The sequence below is a fragment of the Phoxinus phoxinus genome (assembly GCF_949152265.1).
Source record: "Phoxinus phoxinus genome assembly, chromosome: 3".
Lineage (NCBI taxonomy): Eukaryota > Metazoa > Chordata > Actinopteri > Cypriniformes > Leuciscidae > Phoxinus > Phoxinus phoxinus.
In genome coordinates, this window is record NC_136878.1 from 31,558,286 (window position 1) to 31,585,724 (window position 27,439).

General features: G+C 36.8%; 1 protein-coding gene across 8 annotated transcripts in view; it reads left to right on the forward strand.

Moving 5' to 3' along the window:
* Positions 1-27,439, forward strand: part of rasgrf2b (Ras protein-specific guanine nucleotide-releasing factor 2b) — a 64,272-nt gene that overhangs the window by 8,991 nt on the left and 27,842 nt on the right. For all 8 annotated transcript variants that reach the window (XM_079606104.1, XM_079606107.1, XM_079606105.1 and 5 more), the window contains exons 2-9: positions 16,030-16,136; positions 18,706-18,853; positions 20,424-20,513; positions 20,767-21,020; positions 23,648-23,727; positions 24,061-24,254; positions 24,758-24,867; positions 25,695-25,813. In XM_079606104.1, coding sequence (XP_079462230.1) covers positions 16,030-16,136; positions 18,706-18,853; positions 20,424-20,513; positions 20,767-21,020; positions 23,648-23,727; positions 24,061-24,254; positions 24,758-24,867; positions 25,695-25,813 — 1,102 coding nt within the window. The remainder of the gene's footprint in view (positions 1-16,029; positions 16,137-18,705; positions 18,854-20,423; positions 20,514-20,766; positions 21,021-23,647; positions 23,728-24,060; positions 24,255-24,757; positions 24,868-25,694; positions 25,814-27,439) is intronic.

A 27,439-nucleotide genomic window follows, 5' to 3' on the forward strand; every position in this document is an offset into this window, starting at 1 on the left:
TTGTTGCATATAGTGTTTTTGTTTTTTGTAGACTTTCTTTCTTTCTTTCTTTCTTTCTTTTTCTGGGAGGATTATGGTCATTGATGTGAAGATTGTGGAGGAAGATTCATAATTTCCTTTATGCCACAAAACTCTTCATCCCATCATTCGTCTTTCAAACTGCCATGAACTTTGGCATTGAGTACAGAACTAATATGGATTGAGATGTATTGTTATGCTGGAGGATATACTTTATGGGACATCTTGAGACTATTATTATTATTTTGTAAATATTTTGGATGAAATATTGAAATTAACTGTTGAAATTAAAGGATTTTATTGCGGCGATTTGTTTACATATATTTTTTTTTTACTAAATATAAAAGACCAAATTGTTAATTCAGTGAGCATCTCTAATTCGCGTCTTGCTATTATCTATTTTATTGCAATAGGTTTCCTTTTATAAATAAGTTATATAACTGGTTTTGGTTTTAGTTAAATCTGAAGCGGTTACATGCAAGCTCAAGGTTGAGCGTCATCACTGCAGTTCAAGTATGTGTTGCTCTCCTATAGTGAACATTAGTTTGATACAATAAAGTTAATTTAATTTGACAAAATTGGCAGTAATGTTTGCCAGAAATGTAGAAACTAATGTAGCACACACCCTAAATGCGTCAAATCAAGGTGTTTTGCATCTTTATTAATAGAGGACCTGATATTCTTTTGTTTTTCCAATTAGGGGAAATGCATACGTTAGGAAATCCCACATAATTCCCAGCAGATCATTGGATGGATGTGTTGTGGAAAAAAAGTTAAAGTAGTCTGGCCTTATCTACTGCACTGCAATTCACACTATTACCTGTTTTATTGTTTTAATGGTTCTGTTCGGGCCCAGATAGTGCACAATAAAACATTTTTATAGCATGACCTGATATAATAAACACAACTGAGATAATGGGTCAGCGATCATACTTTCTAAAATGGAAAATATTGAAGTGGAAAAACAAGCAGGTGTTTCTGATATAGCTGATATTGTGCTCTATAATTTGCAAGGAAGGACAGAATGCCTGTCTTTTCATTTTTTTTTTTTATTTTTTTTTTTTTTGTCCAGACTCTTGTTGACTTACCAAAACAACCAACAGTATATCATTCTTCTTTCTGGCAAATTACATATGTATTGAAAAAAAAAAAAAATCTTCTAAGATTCAATTTCAATGCAATGTACATGTACATCGCACTCAAATGAGCTCAGTAAAAAAATAAAAGTAGTTTATTTTGTTAAAAAAATCGGATAAATGTATAAGATGGCAAGGTGGGCCTTTTACCCCACACGCAGGGTAAAAGTCTCACCAGCATGGGGGAAAAGGCACAAAGTATTGATGCAAATACTTTAGCTAAAAAAAAGTTATACTTTTTCAAAACAACTTTAGCAAAGTTTGTACTATTTTCTCTTTATTTTTATGAATAAAAGTATTCATTTTTGTTCAATAAATATACTGTCATTAAAATGTTAATATAAAATATATTTTAAAGATACAGAAACAACATTATTTTAAAAAGTAAAGCTTCTGAAAGCACTGGAAGGAGATCCCATAAAAATGTTATATAGATTTACAGTATAACAATAAATTATATTTTATTATATGATATGATTAATATATTTGTTGGTTTCATTTTAGATATGGTGATTATCTCGAAGGTGGACACCCAACGTAATATGTGATATTTACCGCCTGAATCCAACATGTCATGGCAACTAAGGAAAAGTCAGCTGGCTATTTATTATCATGTTAATTATTGTACCTTTTGCCACGACAGCATGGGCGTTTTGTCTCAAATATCATACTTTTACATATTCTTCCGGTATTGAATAAAACCTGTTTAAAACCATTAAGAAGACCTTTTGTCTCCAAATATATTCATTAATTTTAGCGAATCTCATTTGCTACTTAAATCTACAACATTTAAAAAAACAATTAGATCAAATAAGCACAGAATCAACTTTGCGCTGCTGCTGCGTCAAGGATTTGCCAAATTTCCACGTGCATCATGAAAAGCAGATGTTTTGGAAAGTGCTGCGGCAAGTTTTTGTGTTATCTAGTGGTTTAGAGGAAAATAAACTCAAAGGCGCCTTTTACCCCGTTGTATTCTATTCATTTGATTCAATGTGTTGATTAAAATATAGCTCTTCCTAGTAAATAAGAAAAACCCAATTTCATGCATTATTTGTGTATGTAATGTAATGTTTAGAGTATTGCTGTTAGCTTAGCCACATGCTAACACCAGTGTTCCCAAAACAATCTAAATGCCAAACCACTAATATTGATCGACTGATATGCTGAGCCATGGCCATTGCAGTCATGATGATATTAGATTACACATTTGCTCTCTTGACTTGCAGTTATTAATAAAATTAAAGAATCACTGCTGGCCGTCTCATTACCGTTCACACCCGAATGGGAATTATGCCATCCTGCTGTTCCCATCAGCCACTGGGATAAGCACAGCTGGACATGTTGTTGATACAACATCATAAGCATAATGCCTCTGCTAAATACAAAGTGGTTTTTATCAAGTATCCTTGTATTATATTGTAAACATGTCTAACTGTGAACAAATAGAAAAGACTAGACACAACATTGATTTCAAGAAAGACTCAGGAAGAGGGTAATTGTTGTTCTCAAAAATATAAGTAAGAGAACGGGCAGATTGTCGCTTGTCTGGATGCTTTGATGCTGACACTTAACATCAGGCAGGTGACAATACATTTCAATATACCTAGTGCAGCAGCTGCTATTATTGAATATCTTCTGTTAATTATTCATATTAAGATGCTATTTCCAGGGCCATGACCACCATTCCTTTTCTTCCTCAGCATCTTGTGTAAGCTCATCCATCTTCACACAAAAGCAGATGATCTCAAATTCATACACTTTTAATGTATGAAATTTATCACGCCCCATGACAGTTCCAACGCTATGGCGCCTCGAGAATTATCATTACCATTACCATCGGAGGAACGAGATCAGACATAATGTGAATCTTTTCCAATTATGTGTTTCAGCGTTAAATTACAGTATTTTCTCAGTGAAATTTATTTCGTCCCTGTGTTCCTCATTACAAAGCGTCCTGTGAGGAAATCTTTCATCTTAAAATGTTATATGTTTGACTAGATGAAGGGCAGAGATGGGAAAACTTATTCCCCAGTTTAGCTTTGATTATTGGCTTCAGAAATGAGATCTGGATGGGAAGCTTTAAAATGACAGGTCCCCCCCCTGTTTCAGGACGTGAAGCCTGCTGTTTTGTTGCTTTGTGTTATTGCGGTTCTGATTTAATTCAGGTGTCTTTTTTTTCATTAAGAGCCATTTTTGAAGAAATGTAAGGTTGGCATTGGCCATGTGGCAGTGCTTTCAGGATGACATCTAATGTCTTAATTGTGAAACAAAAGCTTGTTTCCACCATGAAATAAAAAAAGTGTAACTCTATCTCACAATTTGAACTTTATAACTTGCAACTGAGTTTATATCCAACATGACCTCATGAGTATTTGTATTTTATGTATTGAGTGGCTCTACCACACATACATTTACATAGACGTACATAGAGAATTAAACATAATATTGACGTATTGAAAGCACTAAAATGTAAATTATGTATGAACAACTTTACTGATGTAAAAATGTGTATGAATCCTTATTTATGAACATTAAAATCGTGGCATTAATGTATGTGGAATTTTATTGTATTCAGTTTGTATCAATGTCTTATCAATTCCAGTCGCATTTATTAAACAGTTTACTCATTTCCTTTATATGAAATTGTAACATTTCGCTGTGTTATGTGACTTTTGCTGCACACTTGTTTCAAAGCATTGCATAATATTAAACAAGACTGCACTTTAAAACTTTAAAATTAATAACATTTCTTTAATTGTTTAAAGTAAACCATTGTTAATCATAATACTTGGTTTGCTGTGGGACAGAAAAAAAGTTATTAAGTCTACATTGACAGTTTTCTCAATATAGTCCTATGACTGACAATAGAACCATAAAATACACCAAAAATGAGACATAAATTCACAAAAGTAATTAATTTTATTTGTGCGCTGTAATCCAAATCTTTAGAATCCATAAGATTGTGCACTTTAAAAAAATGACATGATCAATAAGTTATTGCAACATACTGTATTTTTTTTGGGGGGGGGATAACATTAATAACTTAATTTCCAAACTTAATAAGAACTAAATGAGCTGGATGATGACATCATTCTTTTCATTTCAGAGCTGCTTTATAGATATAAATAAACTCATTCAACTTTACATCAAACCAAACTAAATCAACACTAAAATGATTTCAACTGAATAATGACTGTTTACTGTTGTCTTTTTAGAGCTGCTTTACAGCAGAATTGAATTCTGTTAGCATCATTAAATCAATATTTACCTGTGATCATTGTAAAGCTGATTTGAAACAATCTGCATTGTATAAATAAAGGTTAAAAAAACAGAAATAACACACTTCTCCTTTAAGGAAATGTTTTTGGTTGTAATATTTGTGTGAGTGAGAATAAAGTAAAAATCAATCCACACATTCTCCCACACAATCAACGCTCAACAGTTTTAACACTCTTACTCTCAAGGTTCATGGACAAAGGATAAAGGTTCATGAATACTTCATCAGTTTTACTGCTACAGTTTTGCTGTGACTCCACTCCCAATCACTGCCGAGTGTTTTATTTGTAAATGTATTTTTAAAAGACACTCTTTTAAAGACGCTCTGTGTGCACTAAAGGAGTTTGTCATGGAAAAATGTTCACACATGAATATAATATTAGTCCATAAAGTTATTTACGACATGGCTGTTTTACCAAAAAAATATATGTATTTATTCAGCAGGCGTTATACAAAAATTCTATACCACAGAATGATTGACAAGTCAGAGTCAACTGTTACTCTGTGACCATTCACTGAACTTTGAAATAATTTCCATGTTTGCAAAAGACCTTACACCTTATTTTTAGTTTAATTAAGTAATTACTTAATTACTTCATCAAAAAATTGGATTGTAAGATGCACAGGCAGATAATGACAGATAATGAGAATCTCTCTCTCTCTGAGTGGGGTTTAAATGAATTAGCAATGTACAAACCTTTAATGTGAACTACAACTGTTTTTTTTAATTACCTTTATGAATTTGACTTGGCTTGTACAAAGTCTAAATAGCAAACTACTACAAATTAGCTTAATATTTTTGTTATGAAGCTCTTTTTAACTTGTTTCATTTGGATAAAAAATATTTGGTATTTCTAAAGCTTATGACGCTTAGCTGCATTAGCTGATTAAAAAAGATAAATTAAAAATGTAGAAATTGGGATGAAATAATAAAAAACATTAGCAATAATGAACAAAATAACCAAAAAGAGAAGCTGGCAAAAGGCACATCTCTCTCAACACAAATAGCATGATAGAGATGAGAAATTGATAGTGGGAAATAGGAATAATTTTGATGGTTATTGCAAAAAAAAAAAAAAAACTATGCAGTTAATATTATTGACTGTTAGTTGTGCGATTATGGCTTTGAAAAACGAGCAACAATGTTTAGAAGCTAGACAAAGCGGAACAATTCATAATTAAAATGATAAAATTGAAAGGATTCTTGTGTGGTGCACCCTGCAGAAAATAACAGCGCACACCAGCCTAAGGTGTTTTTCTCCACAGTATATGAGAGAGGTGGAGTGACAGCAATTTCTCCTCTTGCTGAAAGTGTTTTGTAATTACTCCACTCCAGCTCCACTCTGGGTTTTCCATTTCCCTCTCTCCGATTGCCCGGATCAGTGTAAAGTTTCTCTTATTCATTTGTTGATGTTTTTTCTATATCATGTATAACATTTCAGATATTTTAAGCTATATAAATACTGTTATATAAAAAAAAAACTGTATTTTAGAGAAATGTTTCACGCTTATTGAAACACTAATATTAGCCTTTTAATATAGATTACACTTGTGATGTATTACCAGAGAAAAAACACAGAATCGACGTATGAGTTACAACTCTCATCACCCTACATCTGTGCATTTTTATTACAGAGGTGGGAGTGTGTGTATCTACGTGGGCGTTATAAAAGGTCATATGATGGTTGTGCGCATCACATATGACATTTTAATGGATTATTTTTACTTTAATTTTAATATATTATAAAAACCTTTTTGAAATAAATTCCACATAAGTTTCTGATGAGTGGCTGCTTATAATAAAGTCATGTAGCTGAGCAGAAAAATCTATTCATATCTTACCCGATGCTATTATATGGCCAGTCTTAGAAGTTTTCGCTATTTGACTTTCCTTAATTTCATATTTATATTGTTTTACTTTTTCATCAGATAACGTCCATATTGAAAGGTGCAACATGCAGAAGATTAGTGTGCAAATGGCAGGTCAGGTTAGTCAAAAACACATGAGGAGAATTATGGGATCAGCTATCAAAGGCTATTGCATTCGAACGGGATTGGATTTCTCAGACGACCGAAAAACAGTTTTCCGAAAAATGGCAGTCAATTTACTCTGGAATTGTTACAGAGGTTGTGTGAGGAAAAACACAAACTTGGCAGATTCAGATGGTATTAAAATCTCAAGTACGTCTGCGAAACACAAATTTCTCCAACCTCCTCTGGGAAAGCAAGTCCTCTCCGAATAGGGCTCAACTGAAATCAAACTTCTCTCATACTTGGTTTGCTAGTCTTAACTGGTTTAGGCCTCTAAGACCAACATAAAAGATCAGCCAAACCAGCATGGCCAGGCCAAAAGACCAGTTTTCCTTAGGCTGGTTTTAGCTGTTGCTATGCCATTTCTTCAAAACTCCAGAATATTATTGACAGTCCACTTTATTCTCTGTGGTTAATATTACGTGCGTGTCTTGAAATAACTGAGGCGCTATATTACAATAGATTCCATAAAAACTTTAATAGTGAACTAAATGGTGCACTTTCATCCCGAGGAAAAAGCAGGGCCCGCTCCATTTGTCTTAATGGCATCCGCCCGTCACAAACAAACCACAAAAGGTGTATTGTGACAACAGCAAATATTGCTTTGTGATTGATTGTTTTATATCTGGCTGTAGCAGCAAAGAGAACTACAGACATAGCGCAGAGCCAAACTGCATGATTGTAAACAGTATCAGTAAGCACCCAGCAGGAGTGAGAGCAGAAAGCGTCATCCATTTCATCCAGACGGCGAACATCAACACTTTTCCTGAAAAACCAACAGCAAAGCTGACAACTCCATTTCTTCTCCCTTCGCCCAATGAGAGGAGTGCATAAAACAAACAAGTGCTGCTAATCGAGACAAATATTCGCCCTTATTAAACCCCCCAGGGTGGTCTTCCAGTCCGGTTAGGCCCAAGCTGCTCCGTTTCGTTGGTTTTATAAGGGTTTTGAGTGGAAAAACCAGCTGGCTGACAGGCTAAAACAGTTTAAACCAGATCAAACCAGCAAAAATTCCCCTTTTTTCAACATAGCATTGTCATTTACAGTGCTGAGATCACTGCAGATATGATTTGCAAACGGCCGAGCCAAACACATTTTCTAACTAACTGCTTTCAGTGTAATAGATGAGGAGGTTTAAATGAAGATTGGCAAGGCGCTGAACGAATAAAACGGTAGTAATGAATGCAGTGCAAAGCGCATTATTGAACGTTGCTCTTGCGCAGAGCACTGGGTTGTCATGGAAACAGGATTTGTTATGTGAAGTGACGGTTTAAAAATATGCTTGACACTTGTTAAGAAATGTTATGCAAGAGGTTCTGTCTCTCTCACCCACCAGCTCTGCTTTTCCCTTCTGGCTTGGCAGATTGCCAGAGCAAATTACTATTGCGGATACATGCAGAGATGAATTTGTGTATTGTTGGTGTGTTCGGTGACTAGATTTAGAGGTGTTGGGCTGGACCTTTACCCCTGCTAACCAGGCCTGTTGGTTTGTGTTGGCCTTGGGCACTAATGCGGCGTCATTGTCTCCAGTGAGTCGAACAAGAGCATACTATAACTGCGTCCCAGTTCAGAGGCTGCATCCTTCAAAGAATGAATGCTTCACAGCGGCTCGATTAAGGCTGGTCAATAGAGTACATCAGTGCCCATCCACTTTTTCAGCGGCGTTGGTCATTTCTCCCATTACATAGGGATTTCAAAAAAGTCCTTAAGCGTTATAGGCCAGAAACCAAGTCAACCTGCTACGGGGTGAACCATAACATTACAGACTTTGATTTGAAGTAAAAAAAAAAAAAACATTTGAAAATTGAAATGCAAAGGTACAAGACTCTGTAATGGCTTTATTGAGGGAAAGAACTACAATCCTAAAGCATTGCGAACAGCATTATCAAATTGAAATATATTGTTTTTAAATAAGTAGTTTTATATTTCTCCATCGTTTTTAAGTTTATTGGAAAATATGCTTATATATTGAAATATTTTGTATTATAGGAAGAGTGTCTGTTCTGGGCAGAGCACTTAAAAGCAGTACACACTAAGCGGTGTCCCAATTCAGAAGCGGTTTAGTGTAATGGGAGACCGACTCGATTTTTGTTTGTTACTACTCTCTGATTGGTGGAATTTTCTATACAGCAAATTCAATACAAATGTTTGTTTGTTTTTTACTTGAAAGCCATTCAAATATGTCAACACACATCTTACCAATATGTGATTTTATAGATAGTGTATAGTGTATGCACATAAATTGACCATGCACTGTCAAAGAGGTAGCTGCCTTACATTTTTAAGTACAATCAATTTGGATATTTAAGTCATTTCACCTTCAATCAGTAAACTGACTTAAAAAAGTAGCTGAATATTATATAACTTTGAAAATGGCTTGTTTTAATGAGGTAAAACCATGTAAAAACAAATGTTGTTGTCATAACTTATTGATTATATCATTTGTATGCAGTGTGGTGAACATTTAAAAACGGTTGACGATAATTGTCAAAAAAAGTCCAGTACAAACTTTATCAACGGCACCTATCACAGTTGCTACATGACAAGAACAATTATCCGTAAGCTACCGATCCATTTAACAACGCTCGGTCTGACTTTCCTGGACTTTGAAGGCATGGCCTTTGGAGTCTGCGTCCTTCGAAGAATGCAGCTTCTCAATTGTGACACAACTTTTGTGTACCACCTCCATATAAGCACTCTGCCCAGAACAGACACTCTTAATATAATTCAGCACTTCAGGGCATGCAGGGCAACAGCATTTCGAAAATGTATGATTTGTGTTAGAAAATAGGTTAGGAAGTATTTCAGTCAGACCATTACATGGGGAAAGACCGGCATAGTGGAAGGGTCACCGGTCCATTCGCAGCTGCAATGAAATGAGCTCATGCGTGTAAAGGGGGAGAGCGCCGATGATTTAGTTTACTAGGTCAGTATCAGTGTGGGCTGTTTCTCCACTCTATTTTCATTTCTTTTGTTCAAAGAGAATATTTGGCTCTGTAGTATAACAGTCTTTTTTTTTGCAAAGTTATGGTTTGGCCTTACATCTAAGCAGAATGTTATCTAAACGTATCTATGATCAACATGAATACTGTAGATTTTTAGTGGAGTTGCCAGAACTGTGACACAGTATTAATTTCTTCTGGCTTATTTTGTGTTCTTGCGCACATTTTTACATTTCAACGTCAAAAAAGTTTTCCTTTCTTTTCTGCTTGCTACTCAGGCCAGTAGTTCTGATTATTACCTTCTCTGGCTCCACCACAACAGAAAGATCTTTGTTTCAGCGTATCCTCATATTTTCTAAATATTTTTTTTTCAATTATTATTTAATATAATTAATTATTTTCATTACAAAATGCAAAATGAAAACTACACTCCTATAATATAACTTATAAAACATAAATTCATAAACACACTAATGCTAAATAAATGGTGATCTTATCAATGTATATCTGCAAAGATTATGTTTCCAGTACTTTTATTTTCATTCTTTTTTTTCACCTTTGAAAATGACAAACTTATGTTATGCAGTTATTAGTGTGTGTTTTTCATCGCGTTTATGTATTACTAAATAACTATTACTGTTAAATGCAATAATAATAAATATGCTTTGTGTTGTCAGGCCATTTTTCATTTACAGAAGTTGATTTAATTTCTGAATCTTCTTTTTGTGAAAAATCTGATTGCCTTCCTTAGTAAATGTTAGGAGTTTGAGCAAATGACTTGCTTCCTTTTATTGCAGGATGTGTCAGTACACAAGAGCCTTGCAAGACCGTTTAAAAGATGCTCCGGGGCTTATGATTGCAGAGATGTAATATTGTGTTCTGTATTAACTCTGATGTCTGTGTTTTTGTTTTGACTTTGTTTTTATCTCTTCCTATCAACAAGGCTGCTTACAGACTCTTTACTCCATTGCTTGGGGAAAAAAAGTAGAGTTCTTCAGCTGTTTAAGGTTTTAATGTTCAGTAACGCTTTACAATAAGGTTTCATTTGTTTACATTAGTTAACTATATCAGTTAACATGTGTCAGATGTTCTGTTTAATGGACTTTTAGTTTGTATTTCATTGATTCTCTGTGTTCTGTTCCTTCTTCCTTTACTCCCCATTTTCCTGCTTTTCTGTTTGCCATAGGTTACTGGTTATGGCCTAGTTTGTTGTCATGGTTTCTGATCATTGGAAGTCATCATAGTTGGGTAAACTTCAATAGTGGTGAATGGAAACTACAACAAATATCATTTTTGCATTCCCATTTGCCCCCATATCAAAAGAAAACTTCCACATGAGTGTTTCTATTACTTTTCAAAAGAGGAAAAATATAGAGAGATTGATTACATTGGTCAGAAGAGAGAAAGATACCGTCACTCCCTCCTCAGCTGAAACATCCACACAGCAGCGTTAACTAGTTGTCTGAAAAGGAATGCCAAGGTATAAGAAAACACCAACTATAGTGTTATAAATGAACTTTAAAAAATGTAAATAAATAAATAAAAACTAGATTTATGATGTCAATACTTGTGTACATGCATCATTAGGGTCTGTGAAAAGGGTCCATGAGTACATTCGAATATTTAAGTAAGTTCTGCTAGGTTTACCAATAGTTTACAAAGCTATCTCGGTTTTGAGTATGTATCGGGAAATCATAAGTCTACCTGGTGCTGATTTTATCCTTCTGTTTACATGCAACTTAAAACGCCAAGAGAGGAGTGCAGGAGGACATCCAGTCAGCCTGGGAGACTGTAAATAGATCGAGGGAGGGTTACATAAGGCCTCTCATGCCTGTCTGTACTAGAAAACGCTGAACGCTTAATCCCTTGAACTTGACTTCAACTGGTTTTACACTTATATGTGTGTACATATATAATGGATGAATATGCACATGTAAACAGGCTGACACACAAGCAGTTCTTAACAGTATATCACTGACAGCTATCTCAAACTGACTCAAATATTTGCACTGTGTTTTGTCTCCTTCTCGCGAATCCAGTGATAACTCAAGGATTTTGCTGTGTTTCTTGTTGCATGACCAGCTGTTGAAGCTTGTTTCATTAGTGTCGGCTGCAGATGTGAAATAAATGTAAACGTCAGATACACAAACAAATGCAATATGTTCCGCTTTCTGACCCCTCAACCTTTGCATTTATATGCATAACGATAATTATCTTCTGTATATATCTTGGGCTTATGTTCCCACTGGATTCTAAGTGTATGCTAATTCAGGCACCAAGGGATGGAAATGATCAGCTTTCATGCATTTAGGCTGTGATTAGTTTCTCTAGTGTCTCTTAGTGTCAGTTAAATACCGTTAGAGTAAGTGATGGTGAATTTCACTGTCTGCAAAAGGCCAAACCTCACTTGGTATGGATGCACAAGATTGCAGTAATAGTTCACTCCACTATTAAACAAGAACCTACCGGTAGTTGCTTTTTACTTTGATGTTGTTTATTATTTGGTAGAGGAAAGAGTCCAGACCCTGGTGGTAAGGAGCTGTCCCATTTTGCAGGGTCTTCTGAATCTGATTGAATGTATAGACTTTTATTTCTATTCTATTCTATTTTTGAATTGTTTCTTTATTTTGTTTATTACATATCCCCACTCATTCATTTCTTTTTTACATATTTGTTATTTTTTGTCTTACTTCCTATACTTGGCTCTAAGTGTAGGAAAAAAAAAGTGTAAACACAACGATTCTGCAATAAAATGTATAGGGGATGGACAATGAAACTGAAACACTTGCCAATATAGTGTTGGGGGTTTCACGCCTGGACCTTCAGTGATTTTACATTCCATCAGAGTAAGAAGGTTGAATTAGCCGAGCAATAGCACAGCTATACATACAATATTGGAATCCACACAACATAATGGGAGACATATCAGATTTCAAAAGAGACAAATTGTTGGTGCGTGTCTCGCTGGTGCATCTGTGGTCAGGACAGCCAGTCTTTGTGGTGTATCAAGGGCTATATCGAGGGTAATTTCGGCATACCATCACGCAGGACGAACCGCATTCAACAGGAGTAACTGTCAACGCAAGAGGAAGCTGTCTTGAAGGGATGTCAGGAATGAACCCGGATTGTATCCAAAAAGCATAAAACCCACAAATTAAACGCGCACCTCGACTCTCCTTTTTCCACCAAAAGTGTTTGTCTGGAGCTCCACAGAGTTATATTTTCATGGTCAATTCACAAGATTCATGGTTGGGCTGCTATAGGCAAAGATTTGGTCACTCGTGCCAATGAAAAATATCTGTTTCATCTGTGCCAGCAGTGCAAACCTTGGACAATGCGAAACATGTATGTTTTTCTGATGATATCCACCTTCACTGTCTTTCCCACATCTGTGGGAGTTAACGTTCAGAGAATCCCAAAAGAGTCTTAATACCCGGACCGTTGTGTGCCCAGAGTGAAGCACAGGGTGGATCAGTGATGTTTGGGCCGCAATATCGCAGCATTCCCAATCCCTACTGTGCTTGATGGTGTCATTGCCAAGGACTACCGAACCATTCTGGGGGATCATGTACTGGTTCAAACATTGTACCCTGAAGGGGGTTCCATGTATCAGCATGATAATGCACCAATACACACAGCAAGACTTGTGACAGAATGGTTTGATGAACCTGAAAGTGAAGTTGAAAACAGTGGCCTTCACAGTCACCACATCTGAACATTTTTTGAGCCACTTTGGGGTGTTTTGGAGGAGCAAGTCAGAAAACGTTTTCCTCCACCAGGATCATGTAGTGACTTGGCCACTGTTCAGGAAGAGGAATGGCTCAAAATCTCTCTCTCTAGTCATTCTCAAGGCAAATGGATGCTGTATTGGCTGCAAAAGGAGGCCCTACATCGTACTAAAAATTGATGGTGGTCTGTTTCAGTTTCATTGTCCTGTATGTGACATTTTAAAGCTTGTGAAGCAACTTAATATCACTATGAACGCACACATGCCAACTAGCATTTTCCCCTCAGGTCATTATGACAATAGCTGATTCAATTCCTCTCGCACCTGCTGTTAAGCGGCTGCATGTGTTTATTTGCCTTGCCAATGGCCTCAAGCCACACAGTGCTCAGACTCTCATAACCCTGTTCCTATTTTATTTCACAGTGCTTGTCAGCATCTGTGTGCTGCACGGCGTGGATGTTTCTATGAGTTTGTAATAAAGAGCAGGTGCTTTGTTAATAATATGTAAATGCAGGCTTTTTGCGGATGTTTTACTTTTGGTCGGCACAGCACAATTTATTTTAGAGTTTAGACACAAATAAGATATAAAATAATGTCTAAAACTGGCCAGTCAGTTTGTCCCCAGGAAGAGGTTAAGGTAAATAATATATGAGCTAATTAATTTACTATTCTTTTTTTCCCCTGCATTTTTTTGAAAAAAAGAAAAGAAATTTAATTTATTAATATTAATTAAATCAGATGTTTCTTAAAATAACTTGGTAAAAAGGATGAAGTTTGAGTTTGACAAATGCACTGAACATTTATATTTTTAAAAGGGTAAAACTGGATATTAAGAAGGATGTGCAAAATGTGGTAAATTTTAAATTAAAGGACAAGTTCGGTATTTTACACTTAAAGCCCTGTTTTCAGATCGTATCTGATGAAATAGAACGGTTAAGATTAAAATTTGGACACATGCTCCTGTCCCGAGAATTTTAGGTTTATTTCGCTTCACCCCCACCCCACAATGGTTTTCTATGTGCACTGGAACATTCCTTCCTAAAACACATTAAACTTTCGTTTACAAAGACGTGAAACTCACCGAGTGGTCAGGGTGTTCACTGGTATGCTCACTCAAAAATCGCTGAAAAAGATGCATTCCAACAGGTGTTTTACCATCAGGCTAGTTGTAAAACTGTGGACCTATTTTTCCAAACGCGTCACATCCGTGATTCTTCCGTTGAGAGCTTGAATAATAGACACTCGGCTGGAGTCTTCAGTTGGTGGCGATAATGCACCTTTGCCCATTGCAAGTAAACCACGGTATATGTGTAACCACGGTATTCTGTGTAACTAACTACTGTCTATGGTAACTAACCACATATACACAGAAGAAGCAGAAGATCGCTGTCTTCATTGAAAGCATTAGAAACAGACAGCTAATAATGGGGCGAATTTGTGCAGTTCCGAATTGCGGGAAGATTCGTGGCAAAACAAGTTGTCTCAGACTTCCTTTCAACAATCCAGAAAGGCTAAAGTTGTGGCTAGAATTATTTCTGGGGTTGGATGTGAGCACACCTGTTGAGGTTCTGCAGAAAGCTGATCACCGTGTCTGCGGTCTACATTTACTAATGAGGACTTCGCTGGAGGTCGAAAGAAATCGCCCAAAAAGCTCTTTCGCGGTCTGAATAATACAGCGGTTCCTACGATACCGCGTCCGCGACTGCATAAGACTACAAAAAGCATACAAACAAACCCATTTCCGTTTCCCGCGGCGGAGTAATACCGTAACGTTACCTCACACAGCGAATCCAATACAACTCGATGGAGTTGGACAAAAACTACGATAAAACCTGTTGGAATGCATATTTTTCAGCGATTTTTGAGTGAGCGTACCAGTGAACACCCCTGACCACTCGGCGAGTTTCACGTCTTTGTAAAAGAAAGTTTAATGTGTTTTAAACGAAATAAACCAAAAAATTCTCGGGACAGGAGCATGTGTCCAAATTTTAATCTTAACCGTTCTATTTCATCAGATACGATGTGTAAACAGGGCTTTAAGTGTACAATACCGAACTTGTCCTTTAAATGTAAAAATGATCTCAAGATTATGACATTATTGTTTGACCAAGCTGTAAGCTGTCAGTCAGTAACTTGTTTGGGTGATGCGCAGTGGTTTGTCAGAGCTGTGCGCTTTTATTGACTTGCAGAGTTTAATTCTCACACTTTAACCTTAATATAACAACCTGTGTTACTATGAGGAATGATCACCTCAAAATGTAGATCTGGAGGTACGAGGTACTTTATCTGAATTAAATGCATCTCTCTCACTTTTGCTCACGTGTCTGTAATTGGATACAGTTAATTCATCTTAGGTGAGGCAAAAATATTTGGTTACACTTTCTTTCGGTAGTCCACTTTAGACATTCTACTAACTATAAGTAACTTTGTAACTATGTCAACTAACTCTCATTAGATTTTGATGGTCCCCCAACTTAGCAACTAAAAGTCAACTTATTCTACTAACCCAAACCCTAACACCTTACCATAACCCAACAGTCTAGCTACTATAACACTCTTATGAGATGTAGTTGCAAAGTTACTTAAAATTGTAGGTTCCACTTTAGACATTCTACTAACTATAAGTAGACAGAACAAAGACATCTGTTTAGTTTAAAACAGCTTAGCAATGCTAAGTTACTTTTATGTTAGATAATAGTTTATTTAACATATATAATCGTTTTTATGACAAAAAAAACAACAACATACCTCTAATGTTTTAAAATGGGAAACCAAAGCTCACTATTTGTGGAAAGTGCCTTTAGTACAGATTGACGTTCAGGATATAGATTCAAAACACACACAGGCTTTTATAGGTCTGCTAACTTCTTAATGTGTTTCCACCTGTCTATTGTTTCAGCATTATTTCCTTGTCATCTTTGGGCATGATGGACAGAAACCTCTGGAACTGCGGACGGAGGAGGAGTCAGACTGTGATGAATGGGTGGAGGCCATCCTGCAGGCCAGGTACTAGTGCGACACTGTGTATATATATATACATATTTTTTTTTATCCTGCTCAGTCAAGGATAATATTTTGCAGTGCTAAAGAAGCTTTGCTCTCAAGCTGAAAGAATAAAATCATCATAACAAGAAAGAGACACATCAGAGCGGGTTAAGTCAAGCGCATTGTGCATTTATCCCTGTCACTACAGAGCAGCACAGCAACAAATAAGCCGCACTGAGGTTGACAGCACTGGTATTCCTCTTTCCTTGGTGCTCAGACGTGCAGCCTAACATAAAACTTTGTTTTATATCTCATCTCCGAGAGGCAAATCTCTAAAGAAAGCTTAAACTGCTTTATTTGTTGCATCTCAGATCTGCCTTAGAGCAAGGCTAAATATTAAGCTGTAATTTCAGAGTGTGGAAACACTGTTGCCAGAAGCGTCTTGAACAAATTTTCTTGGTTTTTGAGGGCGCACCAGTCTCATCTCACTTAGTGCCCTAGGCAAGATACGTTTTTTTTAGGACGTTACAACTTTTTGTAACTTCATTATGCAAGTATAAGTCTAGTGGGACAGTTTTCTTTTAGTTTGTGCATGCGGTTAATTAATTTATTTTTAAATACATTTTTATTTCACTTCTTTTATCTCCCCCTTCATGTTCTTTATTTCTTTATTTAAGCTTATTTCTTTATTTATTTTATTCATCCATATTATTTGTTGCTGTACTTTGCAATTTTGTAATTGTTAACAATAGAATGCCTCTGAAAAAAAGATGCAAGCATTTCTAAGACAATGGCACAGTTTTCTTTATTAAATTGACCAGATTATTTGATCTAAAGTGACTTCAAAAGAGGAACAACAAGTTTATTTGATTGTCACTAAAAAAAAATATTTATTTATATTGTGTCACAGAACCAACAATTTTAAAGTATACAATGCCAGGTTTATTAGAAAACTAGAACAGAGGTGAAATGCAGAAAAGAAGGGGAAGAGTGTGTGTGTGTGTGTGCGTGTGTGCGTGTGTGCGCGTGCGCGCGTGTGTGTGTGTGTGAGAGAGAGAGAGAGAGAGAGAGAGAGAGAGAGAGAGAGAGAGAGAGAGAGAGAGAGAGAGAGAGAGAGAGAGAGAGGAGAGAGAGAGAGAGAGAGAGAGAGAGAGAGAGAGAGAGAGAGAGAGAGAGAGAGAGAGAGAGAGAGAGAGAGAGAGAGAGAGAGAGAGAGAGTGTGTATAACCACAGAGGGATCCTGGGTTGAAATAAAAATTTCGACATGACACCATGACAATTGTTTTTGAACATTTACCATGGGAATACCCAAACTTATGTCACTGGCTGCTCAAACAAACTCAGTGAGTTCCTACAAATGGCTTATTAACAGTTGTGAATAAATGTTACTCTTTACTATAATAAGTATACTCTTCATCTTCAACAACAAAACAAATACAGTTTTATGTCTGAGTGGGGGAGGGGGGATGGGGTGATTTATGATGTTATGATAAAGGCGTGTTGTTGTTAGCAACTTACACACACACACACACACACACACGATATTCTGCAGAAACACAACCCCCTGAGATTTAAAGCACTCACTTGCTGACACACCAGAGATTTATATTCCCTATACAGATTTATACTCAAGCCTCCCACAGTGTACATTTGTGTTGCGTCACTGGGGTGATGGGCTGAATCTAACGGATTAATGGGTTACCCATGGGCAGATGTGCCTGTGAACATCTGGACAGGCCACATTGGACAAACAGGCTGACATTGTTCACTTAAATGTAACTGGAAGTAAATCATGGACAATCAAAGAGACAGTGCCCCATAAACACATTTGTACTTAGGCCCTAAAACATCAAATGATAAATGTCTTGGTTTTTTTTGCATCATATTTTGGTGGCATTTTTTTCAAGTTTTTTTAAATCTAATTTTTAATTTAAATTTTATTTTTTTCACATTTTAAAAAGTTACAACAAAATGTTTTTTCCCAGTTATATCAGGAATTTATAATTTAAAGCTATAATTTAAATCCAAAACAGCAATAATGTCATAAAAACACCTTTACTGGAAAGTGATGGTGGTAAGCTGTTTATCATTTTCAACCCATGCTGATGTTTAAAAAAATAAATAAATCAGCTTCATTCTTGCAATTTTTTACAAAACCTAATCTAAATGTAATCCAGCTAGATGCGACAGTATCGTTGGGAAAAACACATGATCAAGTGAATATATAGTGACAACAAATACAGCGGTTGCCCGATAGTGAGAGGCTGCTCACTGGAGAGCCAACGGGTGGAGATTGACGGCCAGCTCCCGCTCTCTGGACATAATCGTTGGAGAAGGTCCAACCACACCAAAACCCTAACATCAATCCTAATCCCTAACCCTAATTCCACCTCTTAGATCCACAGAGATGAAGCTGTTCTAGGTCAAGCTCCACCCACTTGACCAATTTGGCTCGCCAGTGACGATCATTTGCCGATAGTGGCAGTTACCTCAACTGACCATTTTTATTGTTGAGGCCAAAATGAACACTGGCATACATAAACTCCTACTTCTGAGATCTCATAAAGTAACCCTGTCATTTTCATCTCAGCTACTCTGACATCATCATTGAGCGTGAGGTTCTTATGCAGAAGTACATCCACCTGGTGCAGATTGTGGAGACCGAGAAGGTGGCAGCCAATCAGCTCCGCACACAACTGGAAGACCAAGACACCGAGATTGAGAGGCTCAAAGCTGAGGTAACGTATATGCTTGAGCTGTGCTGTTTAATGGGCTGTTTTCTGATGTGTGGTCCAATTTTATGAATCAGTGAACCACTCTAGATCCCATTAATCTAATAACAGCGCAGGTCTCCAAAATGTCACCATTACAGAATGATCCTGTGTACTAAAAGCATTTGTGACTTACACAGAGTGACACAATCCTGATATGGAGTTTTACTGTAGGTTTACTTTTCGCACATTGCGTTTTCCAGGAGTATTTCTTTTTGTGATTAAGGTTACCAGCAACACATTCAATCCCAGTGTGCCACAGAGCATCTCTCAGGCTCTGCACCTTATCTGTTCCCTAGTTGTGTTACCAGGGAATTATCCTCCCCATTGGCCCAGTCGCCATAGGGACAAGAATTATGCCCCATTATTGACTTTGCAGGGCCAGTGTGAACACATGATTCAGAGTATAAATCAATACAAAGCAACAAGGAATGTGTAATCTTAATTAAGCTCATTATCCTTACTGGTCAATGTCAGAGGAAGGGATCTCTCTCTCTCTCTCTCTCTCTCTCTCTCTCTCTCTCTCTCTCTCTCTCTCTCTCTCTCTCATTGTTATTGCATGGTTTTGTTTTTCTTGTGCTATTTCTTTGCATTTGTCTGGTGAATAATAGAAATGAATATACACTTTTGTTGTAGTGTAACGATTATATCAGTAGTATTTTTCTATGAATAAATGATGAAGCCATAAAAGCAATGCTTTGTTGTTTTAAACAGAAACATCTGTATTGTGAGTAATTAATATTTTATAAGGAGAAAATAAAACAAATACATTGTTTTAAGAACTACTACGACTCACATCCCCATATTGTCGAAAAACATTTGTATCGATAACATAAAGCCGTGTAAATGCTGGATTTTCGTGTGCGATTCTTTTTGTAACAGAAACTCAGTATAATTTATTATTGTTGTAAAAAATGAAATAACATACTGATAAATGTTACATGTTATAAGATCACAAAACCAGATTAAGGAAACATCATCCTCTTAAAGCAAAGAGTAGTGATGATAACCTTCAGATTAGATGGATTACACTTTTTCAAATCCAAACTAACACTTAATAAATAAAGAAAAAATGACAAACATGATAATTACCCGTATCTAGAGTGTACAATAGCACTTCAATAAGCTGAAGTCTTTAGCTTGTGACTGCGGTCTGCGGACCACACATACTGGGAGATACCCTGCGGGGCATTTAACCTATTTGCATCCAGAGTAAATGCCTGATAAAGGCTTGGTGAGAGAGCTTTTTGATGAAGGCTGTTGAATGAAGGAAGGAAATTGTCCATGTAGAGGAAGTTCAGATGGTTATCTGATGTGCCAGCACCCACACAGGGTCTCCATGACCCAAATTTATGACACGTTGATTATTCATTGAGAATGATGAGCGCTAAATACACGAGCATTATCTGAGTTGTCAAATTATACTCACAGAGACCATTTGCAGCCCAATTGTCTTGACAGTTATCTCTAATGTACCTTCTCACATGTTCTGTACATTGTAAGGCCCAGTCATGTTGTATTTTGTTCTCTCTTAAAGATTGTAGCCTTGAACAAAACTAAGGAAAGAATGCGTCCCTACCACGTATACCAGGAAGATGAGGATCCTGATATAAAAAAAATCAAAAAGGTAAAGAACTTCGTTATAAGCTCTTTTGTATATAATACATCGCCAGAAGTATGTGGACATCTAAACAATGCAGCCATATGGGCTTGTTGAACATTTTACCAAGGCTATTGGTTTGAGAAATTAATAAAATAAGGATCAGAAGTTTTTCAGTTTCTGTTATTGTGCATCTCATCATCATTCAAACAGGACAAACAGTGTCCACAAATAATAATCCCAAAGATACACTAAAACAACTCACGCTTTCTCTCTGTAGGTCCAGAGCTTCATGCGAGGGTGGCTGTGTAGAAGGAAGTGGAAGATTATTGTGCAGGACTACATTTGTTCTCCTCATGCTGAGAGCATGAGGAAAAGAAACCAGATCGTCTTCAACATGGTGGAGGCTGAGACTGAGTACGTCCATCAGCTTTCTATTCTGGTCAACTGCTTCCTGAGGCCGCTCAGAATGGCTGCCAGCTCCAAAAAACCACCTATAAGCCACGATGATGTCAGTAGCATCTTCCTTAACAGGTGCGTAATTTGGTTTCTGTGGCGTTAGCCCTATTCGCACGGGATTAGTATTACCTGGTGCTGGTGACCTCTAGAAATGAGTAATTATTGCAATTGTTAGGTTGTCTGTGATATTAATCCCGTGCGAATCGGCCATGTCTGTCATTTGTAAAGTAAAAATTCCCCCGCAAATGACCTACCATATTTCGCCGAACACTGAGGTCCTGTGATAACATTAGTCCCGCGCGAATCGGGATCTCTGTGATTTGGTGGGGTCGTATATAATTTTTTCAAGGTTTTTGTTTCCTGTGCTAATTTCTAAATCACACGAGTTCCCCAGATAATACTAATCCATGCAGTGCGAATAGGGCTTTTGAACACTTGAAAAATCAACATATGCTCATTAGAAAAACGTGCCTTTACCTGCATTTTTGCAAAACTCCAAAAATGTTCCAATTCATACAATTCACTTCAGTTTCAGCTGAAATCAACACTAGAGTAGAGGTGTCCAGTCCTGCTCCTGGAGGGACAAAACCCTGCAAATTTTGTCCGTTTTCTCAATATGCGATCTTGCGTTCTTGTGTGAACTGATATGGAAGATGCATTGAATGCAGACTTGAGAGAATCGAACTGTTAGAAATGAAGTGGCAAGTCTGTTCTTGGAATTGAGAAATAGCCATCTCCAACCAGCTCCAACACACTTGCATGACCTTTATTAGCTGATAGTGTTGGAGTTGAATTCTGCAGGATAACCGATTTTGACACCCATGCACTAGGGGCAGTAATACACCAACAACCTTTATTCCTTTTCACACACATCATGATTACAGGGGCAGATTACTCTTGTCTACAGCCACATTTCTTCTGAAATAAATGTAGTCAAACTTTACTAATTCTGGGTCAATGAGAACAAAAATGACTCTTAAAATTGCTCTCTCATTGTCAGTGTTTGATTTTGAAACGGTCACATTTCTGTTTAGCCAAAGTGAGTAGAGATGCCGTGTGCTTGTGTGAACAGTGCAGATAACTTCAAATGGAGCCCATCAATGCTTGCAGACTGCTGGATAGTGACAAGAGGTAGTCCATTTAATGGAGACCAGAGACAAGAGAAGAAGCTCTGAGTAGACTCTGAATATGACTAAACTATGTACATAATAGTTTTTTGCCTTTTGTTTCTTAGTAAATTAGATTTTTTTATAACTCTTTGCTGCTCTTTAAAGTGTTACATAAACAGGAGGACAGGTGCCCGGTACCATCTACACAATATACATAGACGTACAATGTAAAAAGTTAAATATCTTGGAAACAGTAGCAAATCAGTTTTCAATAAAATTCAGCTCATCAAAATACACTAAATATTTTTTTTTTATCTCTGAAGCAGACGACTTCTAAAAAATTGTGTTATTGATTAATAAATATATATTTTATTGTGGTGCCTTGCACAATACCATGCTATGTCCTCAAAACTCTTTTACCGTAGTGCATTTTCTTTTAAAACAAATACATTGTGACGTTTGCATTGCATAACCAGCTCTACTGATGTAGTAAACATTGCATTGCGAACATTGCGATACAGAACACTTGGGTATGAATCCAGTGAAACTCAAGTCATGATAAAAGAGTTCAAAGACTTGCGCAAGTAAGCTAAAATGGTATGGTTGCTTCAGAAAATGTGTTTTTAATATCACGTTTGCTTTTGCTTTTCACTACCAGTTAGGTTTAGGGGAAGGTTTAGTGTACTGTAGGTGGTATGTTATTTTCGAACGCAACCACTCACTGGACATTTAATTTCTGAACTGCCGCGATATACAACAACCAGCATAATAAGATGTTGCCAGATTCACATTCATCCTGATATGGATTTAACTGAACACTCTTTTAGTGCCACTAAACAGACATTTTACTTTGAAAGTGCAGCAAAATGTGCAAGAGGCAATGCAATATTTTGCATTAACAACAGGCACGTTTTCCCAATGAACTTGGGTTAAAAAATATATATACAAGAGAGCCTGAGCGTTGACACATAATCACTGCATGGTGTGACAGCTTGTTTGCATGTTGGTTTGGACAATTCATCCACATTCTTCTGCAACACAGAAATAGTAAGTAATATTACCAGGGTTCAAAGTAATTTTTTTTGCCATACCCTCAAGTCATTTAGAAGATGACACCTGCCATTTTTAGTAGATGATCATCATTCTTATTAGATATATATATATATATATATATATATATATATATATATATATATATATATATATATATATATATATATATATATATATATATTAAATGTATAGTTATCATAATTAGAACAAATAATGTTCCTAATGTAATGTGGACTGGTTGTATTTTTTTGATTTTGAAAGAATCTCATTCAGATGTACTGATTATGTTATTTTGAAACCTTAATAAAACATCCTACAGATGTTTTAAAAATGGAGTTTAACCTAACTAGAATCAAAATACAACAATGTGCTTACTGGTGAGAATTTTTTTCTTTTATTTGCCTTTGGCACAAAGTGAATGTCAAGTTTTTACCCTGGTACCATGAAATTATCAGATTTGTGTGATATTTAACTCATTATTTTGAATGGGCTGTTGTATTGATATACTCTTCTTCTTCTTCTTCTTCTTTTTGTCATCAGTGAGACAATCATGTTTCTGCATGAAATATTCCATCAAGGATTGAAGGCAAGGATAGCAAACTGGCCTACACTGGTTCTAGGTATGTCATGATCGGTACGTTTTATCTCTCAGAAAGCTAATTACCACACTCAGGAAAAGCTATTCAGAACATCCCACCGACAAAGACAGCACATTGCAGGGTGACACTAACATCAAGGACAAGCCGTTTCCGCTGACGCACAGCATCTCAATCAAACCCGTCAGTGACGCCTGGTTTTCTCCTATCTCACCGTATACAGACACGCATAGAACAACAATGGTAGCCAGACAAAAAACCCGCCAACATCCTAAACCCCAGATAAGCATTTTCAAGCGCTGCTGTGAATAAAAGAATCCATTTTTAATGACTTTGACTTTGTTTTCTCCTTTTTAGCGGATCTCTTTGATATCTTGCTGCCAATGCTCAACATCTATCAGGAGTTCGTGAGGAACCACCAGTACAGTCTTCAGGTTCTGGCCAACTGCAAGCAGAACCGGGACTTTGACAAACTCCTGAAGCAGTATGAATCAAACGCTGCGTGTGAGGGGAGGATGCTGGAAACCTTCCTCACGTACCCCATGTTTCAGGTGCTGCTCTCGTACTCTCATTAGTGTCTTATTTAATTCTAGCCTGATCACTGAAGAGCTTGATTTGTTCAATTCATTTGAACTGCCACTGGGAATTGCCTGCTTGTGTTTCTACAAACAAGAAATGTGTTTTCCATAAACCATTTGAGCGAACTCTTCTAACACCCTTATAAAGAGCCTCATTTATCACTTGTGGAAGCCTGATGTATCTCAATTCCTCAAACATTTGAGGCAATCAGCTTCCAGACAGAATCTGTAGACTTCTTTAAAGGTAATTTTGGGGTCAAATCTGTAGAATTAAATGGAGTTGAAAGTACTAGACTCTTGGATGAAAGCATTATCAAATCAGCCACAATATGTAAGTAACGAACAGATATGGAGCGAAGGATGTTTATATCTTGGTTGATTGATGGACCGACATTCTGTGGGCGCAGATTTTCTCCACTTTCTTTGTACACTTTCACTCTTTACAGTGTTTCTCTCTTTGTACGATTGATTGACAGATCCCTCGTTATATCATCACTCTCCATGAGCTACTGGCTCATACACCTCATGAGCATGTGGAAAGGAAAAGTCTAGAATTTGCCAAGTCCAAATTGGAGGAACTCTCCAGGTGAGAAAAGCACCCTGAGGTGAATTCTCTAAAAAGTTGCACATTGTATTTCAGTGCAGAAAACCTTTTTCTTTTTCCCTAACCACCACAATAACCATAAGGGATGGTTCAAAAATGAAAATTCTGTCATCATTTACTCAAATTAATGTCGTTCTAAACCTGTATGAATATTTCTGCTGAACACAAAATAAGATATTTTGAAGAATGCTATTTGTTGGTTACCATTGACTTCAATTGTATGGGGGGAGGGGGAAATCATACAGATTTAGAACGACATGAGGGTAAATAATTATAGAATCTTAACTTTTTGGGTGAACTGTCCCTTTAATGCATCGAAATAGCATTGTGCCAATAGTATTAAGTAATTTTTCTCAGCACAAACGTGCCCCTTTCTGTGTAAAATCATTACAGATTTTGCCCTATTTACAAAACAGCACTATTTGCCTGCTGCAAATAACACTGCGCTTATTCGGCTGTAGAAAAGCAATGAAAATTAATTGAAAGGGACATATTGATCATGGCAACAGTTGATGATCATCAGAATTCCTTTTTAATCATGCATTTATATACATACAGTGCATCACACTTTGAATTCCTTTAGTGAATACTATGTCAAAACAATGCAGACAGTGCTTGCAAATAACTTTAGCTTATGATTTCCCCTCTGACTGTTTTTAACATGGGCATTATGTAGTACAGTAGTTGTAAATACGTTACACTTACTCTTTTAAGTGCTACTTACATCCTGACACTTCTTATCGAAGTGGCAAAAAGTATTTTTTCACATTTTCATTTGTGACACAAGTGTCATGTTCGCATTGTTCCAGGGTGATGCACGATGAAGTGAGTGACACAGAAAACATCCGTAAGAACCTGGCTATTGAGCGCATGATCGTGGAGGGCTGTGACATCCTCCTTGACACCAGCCAGACGTTTGTGAGACAAGGTGAGTTGTTAACACCTCGAGCTGCCACATACCTGACACGCTTAAGCAGAAGCAGCACCTGAGTGACAGCGACAGATTTGGTTTGATCCCCTCGGCTTCTGAATAATTCATAGTTTTAGAATTGGACAGCACTGTCTCCAGCATTGACAGAGTGTTTGATGTTTTCAGTCGGGTGTTTTATAATGTATTAGAATCCAGCACTGTAACAGAGAAGAGGAAAACCAGGAATGACAAGTTGGGGGGTCTCTGCATGGAATGTGTGGAATAGGAAATGACATCATTTCACAGTGATAGTTCATAGTTCATGTTCTTTTGTAGAATGAGTGACAGGGAAAGCAATTTCTGTTGTTGACATTTCATTTGGTTCATCTAATATTTTTTAAAACCCAAAGCCCCACGAGTCCGTGTGTGCGGATTTATCATTATTATGACTTCAGCTCAAGACAATATGAAATATCATTCAGAAAGCATTTTACTTACGTATTGCATTCTTTCTGCAGGATCTCTCCACATTATAAAAGAGTGGCTTAAGTTTATTTAACAAGTGCAAGTTCCTAAATGTAATTTACGGGAGGAATGAGCCCATCTAATCTTTCATTTATAGTCCGGAGCATATAAGCAGCCGCTCACCTTGCTCCTGCATCCGGTTTTTTGGCATCCCTCCACCTCCCCAACTTACACAAAATAATTTTGCCATCTTCCTAAACTCCACCAGACTCATCTTTCAAGCATTAGTAGTCCCACTGGGGGATATATCGAAGCTAGAGTTGAAGCGGCTTCCTTGAGCTCCTCCACTGCAGACAGCAAGCCAAATACGTTTAACCTTAATAGCTTAGATTATATGGGCAAATGAATTTGTGAAGTACCCTTCTTTCTGTCTGGTTTATATCTCATCAGCTCTAATCATTTAGGATCCTGATTCCCGTCAGCAATGCGCAGCCAACATATTCTGTAAAACAGGTTGCATCGGCTCCGGCTTGGTCTTTTGTATGTGCTATGTTAAATATAGAGCTGTTTTACTCGAGATGCCCTCAGAGGAGCTACCAAAGATGAGCATAACCAATGTCCATCGCATATGCAGATTGATATCTAACTGATATCTAAGTTTTTAATTTTTCTTCTTCTCACTAATATTAGAAATTAGAAAAAAAAGGATATTAAAATTTAATAAAATGCCAACAATAAACATAACTAACCAGGTTAGCTGATTACCTTAAAAGTCCATAGATATAATCGTCAGTTTGTACTGCTGTTCTACAACAAGCAGATGTGATAAGACCTGTTTTCCTGTTTGCTCATGTGACGTTCAGCATAAAGCCTATACAGGATTTGCAAAAAGGTCATTATTGAACGATGGGGGAGTTAAACACTATATTGAACCGAAAACTTACATCTGGCATGTAAGATATACATTCATTTACAAAATAAGTTTCCCTTTTCACATTTAACAGGGTGCTTCTCAAAGGCACAGCATAAATAAAATAGACATTTCATTTTAAAAGGTCATTCATACAAACAGCAATCTGCAGTGTGACAAAGCGACCTGAAGTCAATGTGAGTTTCTGATTTCAAAATATATAAGCAACAGCGACCATTGATTTGACAGTTTGAGTTGTCTCTATCCAC